General features: G+C 33.2%; 2 protein-coding genes across 2 annotated transcripts; both read right to left on the minus strand.

Annotated features, from left to right (window-relative positions):
• Positions 1-905: 905 nt before the first annotated feature.
• LOC115706215 (protein SMAX1-LIKE 3) lies at positions 906-4,462 on the minus strand. The gene is made up of 3 exons (XM_030633793.2): positions 2,900-4,462; positions 2,473-2,695; positions 906-2,372 (listed from the first exon to the last, which is right to left on the minus strand). The coding sequence occupies exons 1-3, from the start codon at positions 4,105-4,107 to the stop codon at positions 1,170-1,172; spliced, it is 2,634 nt and encodes an 877-aa protein (XP_030489653.2). The 5' UTR covers positions 4,108-4,462; the 3' UTR covers positions 906-1,169.
• A 1,171-nt stretch (positions 4,463-5,633) lies between these two features.
• Positions 5,634-7,391, minus strand: LOC115704751 (uncharacterized). Its single transcript, XM_030631954.2, has 5 exons — positions 7,114-7,391; positions 6,906-7,007; positions 6,391-6,461; positions 6,212-6,274; positions 5,634-6,126 (listed from the first exon to the last, which is right to left on the minus strand). The coding sequence occupies exons 1-5, from the start codon at positions 7,178-7,180 to the stop codon at positions 5,923-5,925; spliced, it is 507 nt and encodes a 168-aa protein (XP_030487814.2). The 5' UTR covers positions 7,181-7,391; the 3' UTR covers positions 5,634-5,922.
• Positions 7,392-8,514: the final 1,123 nt, after the last annotated feature.

Here is an 8,514-nt window from a genome sequence, read left to right on the forward strand (position 1 = left end):
AAATAAGCTCTCAAATTTTGTCACTATTTCATGCATTATATATTAATAAGAGAAGACTACGTATTAGAACTACTATTTTGTATTTTTTTTTGCTTGATCTACTATTTGTATTTGAACTCATGCATATATACTTGTTCTGTGTGACCGTGAAGTCCTATTTTTACTCCGAATTTGAATATATACCTTTTATTAGTGTGTGGTATTATTATAAATTAATATATATGTACTACATACAGTACAAGCAAGTAGCATTATAGATTTCTAGCATCTTTCTCCCCATAGATCATATATATTAATAGGAGATTTTAACTGTGTCCTTTCTTAGAATAATGTTATATAATGACTTTTATACATTAAAACACTTTCTAGTCTATAATATACCACTATATATATGACTTTAATCTTTGTGTGTCCATTAATAATAATTTATGTTATATGTATAAAGTACATTATTGGTCCAAAGCCTTAAAAATCCTTACGCATATACTACTATTTCTATATATTATATATTAAATTGGGTAGGGACATGGCATAATATATTTAGTCGAGGAAAGAGTATATATGAAGATCACATATTGGGATTAGTAATCATCAGACATCACGTTACTTATATTGTCAAAAAGAAATACAAACTAGTCTTATATATGAATTAAAAGACTCAAACTGTGTTTTCCATAATGCACTATATCTTTCAACTTTATTTAAATATGGTCCACAGTGGGATACAAACTGTGACCACTACTACTAATCCTAATACTATACATTAATTTCTTGGTTTTATAATGACCCAAATCACTATTATTATGCTCCTTTCCATTAATATCTATACCACACTCAATACTGTAATTCCAATGAATAGTTATAAATTATATCTACATAAGTTCGTTAAAAACTTACTTTCTATATAAATTAAATAAAGGATGAGTAGAGAGAAATTAATATACACATTGTTAATTACTCAGACTATATATATTCGTCACTACATCGTAAAAATACAAAGTGAACAACATTGTGTTTTCCTAGGTAAGTCCCATATACCATACCACCAACCAACCAAGCACTTGTAAAAACCTAAATGTAATTCTTAAAAAAAGGAACAAAAAAAAAACTGCAATTAAAAGTTAACTGATAATAAATGAAATCCCAATGTTCCCTCCTTGTTAAAATTCTTAACCCAAGAAAATAAATTTCCTATCAACAGCTTCCAGTAAACCAACGTGGGAATCTGAATCCTCATCATGATCTTCATGGTGATCATCTTCAAATGCAATGTTCAAATCAAGTGAAACACAGGGGGTTTTGTCCTCTGTGTCAGGTCCATCATCATTATTCTCTTTGATTATTATTGCATCAGATGATTTTTGGCCTCTTGTGGGAGAACTGGCCCTGGACACTGAACTCATGAAACTTTCACAGCTGAAAACGACAATGGCATCTTTAAGGGGAACAGTTTCGCCATCTGGAAGTGTTATTCTTCCACTTTCAATCGCATTCTTGATACCCTTTTGAGAATAATGGTCAACTTCTTCCAAATCTTCCATGAAAAACACTCTGTGAGGATTCTGATTCACTGCTTCACCAAACCTTTGTACATAACTGCAACCCGATTCATTTCTAGTCCTTTTGTTGATCTTGGAATATTCTTCAGTAGTTGAGTTATCAGCTCTAGTTGATGATGAAAAGCTGCTCAGACCAATGGAGACAAACTCATTTTGAGAGCCAAAAACAAGTTTGGCCAACGTTCTTGCAATCTTCTCTTTGCCTTTGGAATCAGCACCAAGAAAGAAGAGCCAACAGCTTTCTTCTTTCTCCTCCTTGAGTTTGAATTTGCCTCTTCTCTGGCTCATTCCTGAACGGCACTGAAGAATGGTTGTGGCAATGTCAGGAATGATTCCTTTCTGCCATGGCACATTCTTCTCCATCTCATCACAAAGAATTCTCAGGTTCTCTGAGTTTAGCTCCTTGAAACTTGGGAGATCTTCATCTTGGTCCTCCTCCATTACTTCACTAGAAGAAGCTGAATTTGGACTAGAGTTGGGATTTGATAGGAGTTCAGGTTTAGCTACAGCTGGCTCATCATCATTTTCTTCTGGAATGAACATTTTCACATTGCTTTCATAACCATCATCACTGTTTTCCAAAACCCAGAATTGGTACTCTTTTGGTGACTGCTGTTTGGGCCCAAAAGTAGTAACCGGCCTACTCTGTTGTGACTGATGATCATGCAATCCCTGGTTGCAATCGTGTGAATTTGTAGGAGACAATGATGAAAAGTTGAAGGGCTTCTCAGCAAAGTTTGAGTACTTATTAGGGCCTGAACTGCAAAATGAGTTCCATTTCTTGCATAGATCCCCAACAGTGATACAATATTCCTGCTCAAGAGTATAGACAAAAACAAAGCATCAGAATGATATTCTATACATCACGATTACAAACTGTACATTATATGATATTAAATTATTATATACAAACCTGATTTTTGGTAGTGTTTTTTTTGTTCTCTTCTGTGCATTTTTGGAGCCATGAGGGCAATGTTGAGACAGTACTAGAGTTGGTAATATTGCGTTTGTCAAGATTATTACAGGAGCAATCGGCAGCACAACAACTTATTAGGTGCTTATTATTCTCTTCTGCAGTTTCAAGACCAGACTTATCTTTGGATGTCATGATAGTACTGACCTCAGCTTCCACATCACTATAAGAGAGAATAAAAACAATATTTAGTATCAATCATTTACACACAAAAAGAATAAAAAGTAAATAGTGAAAGCTAGCTGAACTGAAGCATGTCATATCTCAAAATTCTTCAATAATTGATACGTAAAAGCTTAACTTTGAACTTCAATAATCATCATCATCGTAAAAAAATTATCATTATCATTATTATTGTTGTTATTACCTCTCAAACTTGAGACTTAGGCTCAAGCTTCCAACTGGGATTGTAAGAGGATGAAGTTCCCAAATCGTCTCAAGTGAAGGGTGGCCTGTTTTGCATTTCATGTAAGTTTGAAAGGTTGAGATTCCCATCAGCCACACTCTACCACTGGTGTCCCCTATTCCGGAGACCAACCTCTTAAGCTCCATGAATATTTGGTCCATGGCAAAGTAGGAGTTTCTTCTTTGCTGAGAACAACTGGACCAGAACTCAGAAACCCATGTGAGATCACCTAAGTACAAGACAACCCCTCTTCCCATATAGCTTTTAACAACACACCTAAGCTCCATCAGCTTCTGCTCAACCTCCTCTTTTGAAATATTTCTTAAAGAGAAGAGAGGAAAACTGATGAACTGCAAGTATCTATAATTCCCAGAAGTATTTCCTCTCTCAAATGTCTCCATCACTCCCCTAGCTATACCCTCTGCTGTAGCCAAAGACTCTCCCACAATAACAGTGTTTTTTCTCTTGTTCAACATGACATTCAACACATTATTCACATCCTCTTGCCTAATTTGATCAAAAGGTTTGCTAACCGAAACAGGATACTGACTAGAAGGTAAGGACTGAGACACGTGATGATGAGAGCCAATAAGACCATTAAGAGGCTTGACACTCTCCTTAGACTGACCATTATTACTACCTGGACTTTGGGAACAAACCTCTAAAGAAACAGCTTGTTCTACTCTACTTTTCACTAGAGTACTAGAAAAACCAGCCTCCCTCATAACTCTACTAACACTTGGATCATCTAAGATAGAAATGATAAGCTGTTCCAACTCTATTTTCAAAGCTAAGATAGGCTGCTGCTGGTTCTCAACAGAACCACGGCGCTGGTGCGCTTGAGCGCGCTTGAAGGCAGCAACCAAGGCGTTGGAAAAGGAAGGATTGACATAGTGAGGGCCTAACAATGGGCTAGGACTAGATGCAGGAAGGCGGTTGAGAGCCACATTGAAGCAAAGCTCAAGTGCTTTGCACTGAAGGGGGTGAGAATGGCACTGCAAACAGGCCTTTCTAAGAAGTCCTGTTGAGGTTGCAAGCATGGCACTTGCTACATGGAGAGGAGTCACTTGGGCATGGCCTCGCCTTTTTGCAAGGCTAACAGCTTGTTTCACTAAGCTGGTAGCCTCGGCAGTGAGAGCCTGCTGTACTGTACAAATTCCTCCTCTCATTTTTTTTTTATCAAACACTTTGTGAGCTAGACTGTTTTGTTTTTTGGCAGGGAATAATAAACTAAGTACTTGTATTGTGCCAAGGGAAGAAGAAGAAGTACTATTACTAGTACTACTTAAATGTTTGATATTTTTGGGTTAATGGGGTTCATTTGGATTCTGCAAAGAAAAATATGGATGTTGGGATATATTGTAAGTGAAGTGACGATATGGTATGTGTATATATATATGGTTTTTATATTAGCTCGAGGAAGAGTGAAGAGAGAGTGGTGTAAAAAGATATTATGGGATGTGGGTTTTGTTCCTTTCTTGTTAGTGAGGGAAATTTTGGCTTTTGTGTATGTGAAAGTGGACTGCATGTGATGCAAAACTTTGCTCTTCTTTCTCTCTCTCTCTCTCTCTTGATATAAAGTGTTTATTGGGTAATCAAAAGTTGGTCTTCTCAACATTGTGGGAACTAAATAATATATTTTCAAAGCACTAAGATTGAGCTTTAAACACTATGAAGGGGAATAATCACTTTTACTTCTTTATAAAAAACAAGAGTAATGTGTTTTGGAAGAATAAACTCAAAAACCCAGATTGTGGCAGCTAGAGAAAAAGAAAAAGAAAAAAAATAAAATAAAACGGAAAAGAGAAAGGGAATGATATAAAGCTAAGGAATGGTCGTCCGCCAATTACGAGGACCTGACCATAAAAGAGTGAGAAGACTAGTGTTGTCTCTTTGAAGGGATTGAGAACTGTTATGGTGTTTCCTCTTTTTTTCCTTTCTTTATATATATATATAATTTTTTAAATTTATTTTTTCTTTTTCTTTTCTTTTTTCTTTTTTCTTTTCCTCTTTTTTCCTTTTCTCTTTTTCTCTCTTCTCGAAGAAGAGGAATAATGGCTTTGATGATTGATTGTAGATCAGTTGATGATCAAACCACAAAATTGCATGAAATCCATGTAAACTAAAAGTATACTCCTCTATTCTTCTCTTCCAAAAAGTTTGGCTTTCAGGCTTTCCATTGTTTGAAATCATTAGTTTTTCTTTGCCAATCTCAGAACACATATTTTCTTCCATTCTTCTTCTTCTTCTTCTTCTTCATTTTATTGTTAATAAATTCTGAATTTGCAGCACTTCTGTATTCAAATGTAGCAATTAATAATATATACTTGTTAAGAAAATGCTGGTCTGATGATGCTCAAAACACTTTTTGAGGTAGAAAAAGGTAACTATCCACTTGGCTAAATTTTTACAATATGGTATGTAGTAGTAGTCAAAGAATTACTAAACTAATAAGAATCAATGCATGTCAAGACTACTGACAATTTTTGGGTCCAATTGCCTGATCATAGTTGTGTCATCTTCTTTTGTTCTCATCTTGTTATGTTTTTCCCTTTTTCTTTAATAAAGTTTTTTTTACTAAAAACAAAACTGCAATGGATTAACATTGTTGGATGGATGGCCAATATTTGTCAAATAGAACGAATAAAATAAAACTAGTTTAGTATATACAAAAAGATGATAGATGAGACAAAAGTTTATATGGAAGCTATATTGAATTATTGTACTTCTTGTCTTACCAAAATAATAATGATATTACTGAATAGGAACTGATAATATATTTCAAAGCTCAAATTTTTAAAATATTACATTTCATATGGTCATACCCCTTCTAAGTTGATCATTATGCATTTTTCTGCAGCATTGAACATGTTTCTAAGAAACGAAGACCTTTAACATCCATAAGATCTTTCCTCTTTGCTAAGTATTTATAACTACTTGAAACTGCATTGGCAATCTAGTGCTCAAAAAAATTCTGCATTTACTTATTTGCAGATATCCATATCTATGATCTTTGACCGTCTGTTTGATTTATTCTTTCCAACTTCGTTTGAAGAATTATCTTTGGCAGATGATTCCTCATCGTTGTTATCGTCTGATTCTACTGGCTGACGACCAGCAGCAATTGCAGATTCAGCAGCAGCCACAGCCTCTGGTGTATGAAGATCAGCAACACCCAACATCAAGTCCTATAATTTGAGATGTGTCAAGAAATTTAACTCAACTCCTAATTTCCTTAGCAATAACAGAAGAGAAAGAGAAAATGAGTGATACCATTTCAATGATTTGTGATTCATTTCCACTAAGCACTTCAATATCATAGTTTTCAATGTTTTCCTACAACAAGTACAATAGTAAATACCAAGTGGTAATCATAAAACATAAAAATAAAAACATTGCTTTATATTTGTATTTTAGAAATCTAGCTTCAATGGTAAGATTATGATGCCAACCTTTGCATCAACCTGCAATTTTTTATTAGCTTCTGATAGCACTCCCAGAAAGTCTTTTACCTTTCCCAGAACTGCAAAAAAATAAAACAAACTAAGCAACATTGCCAGTCCAAGGGCTTGAATCATAAATATTATTTAAAGGATCAATTATTAGCTATTTTTTTTTTGGCAGCTTCACAGTTCAATAAACTTGGTGATTGTAGAGTAATAGAACACCACACAAAGCTCTTGATTACCTTAAGGTGGAAGTACAACTAACATATCTCATAGAGCCTAAACCAAACGAGTATATCCTACAACCACCAGTATTCCATTTACTTTTGATTCCTTATTATAGACAATTAGACATGTCATCTTTCATGAGAAATATGATTTCTTTGCAAAACTTCAAAAAGGAAGTTCTATTCAGAAAAACCCAACACAACAGAGAATACATAAAGACCAAGACCTGACTATGGCACATTCGAATAAGAACTTATATACCCAAATCAAAAATGAAAACAATAAATGAGTACCTTGGCTTGGAGGAAGAGGTGCAGTGATGGGTTTCCCAGGAGGATTGGTTTTATTAAATTGAGAAGTGAGTTGGGCTTTTTTACAAATAAGTAGAGTGGACTCTGTATAGAGTAAAGAAAAGAAACTGAATAGGCATGGTAATGAAATCTACAAAAGCAGAGGTAGTAGTGGTACTGTAAGAGAGAAAAGAGAGTGGTAATAGCTTACTTATGGGTACATCAATGGATGAATTTTCTTCCTCTAAGTGGAGAAGCTCCTTGCTTGTCTTTTCCATCGCCCTAGAGTGCAAATTCGAAGGTGGTAGCCGGTAGGAGAAGGGGTTTAACTTAAAACCCTCTCAAAACCCTCCTACGGATTTTTTTTTTTCTTACCCTCAAACTTCAATCTCTGCCAATATCAGTATTTTGTGTGCTAATAAAATTTTGTTTAGTAGACTTCATCAAAAAATAAAAATTAAAAATTAGTAATCCCAATCCCATAAAATTAGGGTTTTTTGTTTCTAAATTTATAGCTATACCACGTTGTCTTTTTTCTCCAGCCAGGATAGCCGACGTTCTTTGGGCATAGGTGCAATTTGGTTAGGGATGTATTTTGTTATTGCGATTTAATTTTTGTTACTGCGATCAGTCTTGTCTTCGTGACATAGTTTTGAGTGTTTTAGTCTTGTTTTTGTGACATGATTTTGTTTTGTTTTGCTTCGTTGTTGGTTTCTCTTTGTTTTTCGATGGTTCGCTATCAAATCGTTGTTAGTGATTTGAAATAACAAGTTCTTTGTTACTAAAAAAAATTATAAATACATACTTTTAAAATTTCATATTTATTATTTAACGACACATTTGTATTTTTTTTATATTAAATATTTAACTATATTATTAGTTAATTTTTAAAGGTGGTGATGTACTTTATAATTTAAAAAATAAAGTTATTACTCAATATTTATTTATTGAGAAATTCATTATATTAAAAGCCTAGAGAATGATTAGGTATTAATGTGATGAAGTAACATATTTTATATTTTTTGTCTTTAAATTTAGGGGTTTTTTCATTTTTACACTTCAAAACAGTTGTTTTTTATATTTTTACGGAATTCTACATAGAAGCTCCTATTGTAACTAGCACTGCAACATAAATTGCAACAAAAAATCGTATAGAAACCCTTATTGCAACTAGCGTTGCAACTACTTTAGAAACCCAAACCGTAAATTTAAAAAAAAAAAAGTTAAAAAAAAAAGTATATGAGATAATTCCCCTTAAATTTATTAGTGATTATATTTAAGTATTTTTTTAAAAAAAAAATCCCGAAAAGGCAACTTACATTTATATTATTATAACTTTATAATCAATTATATTTTTACTTGTGCAATATTAATTATTTAACTTTTTTAAATAACATAAATATCGATCTATATATTACAAAAAAAAAATAAAAAGGCAACTTACATTAGTTTTTATTATTATTATTATTATTATATTTAGTGTTGACAGTTATACTAATATAAATATTAAATTTTAAGAGTTAAATTGTAATTAACTCTCTTTATTTATTATCAATATTTTCCTTTCATTTTTATAACACTCACCATTATTATTATTATTATTATTATTATT

The sequence above is a fragment of the Cannabis sativa genome, chromosome 1 (genome assembly GCF_029168945.1).
Source record: "Cannabis sativa cultivar Pink pepper isolate KNU-18-1 chromosome 1, ASM2916894v1, whole genome shotgun sequence".
NCBI classification, from domain to species: Eukaryota; Viridiplantae; Streptophyta; class Magnoliopsida; order Rosales; family Cannabaceae; genus Cannabis; species Cannabis sativa.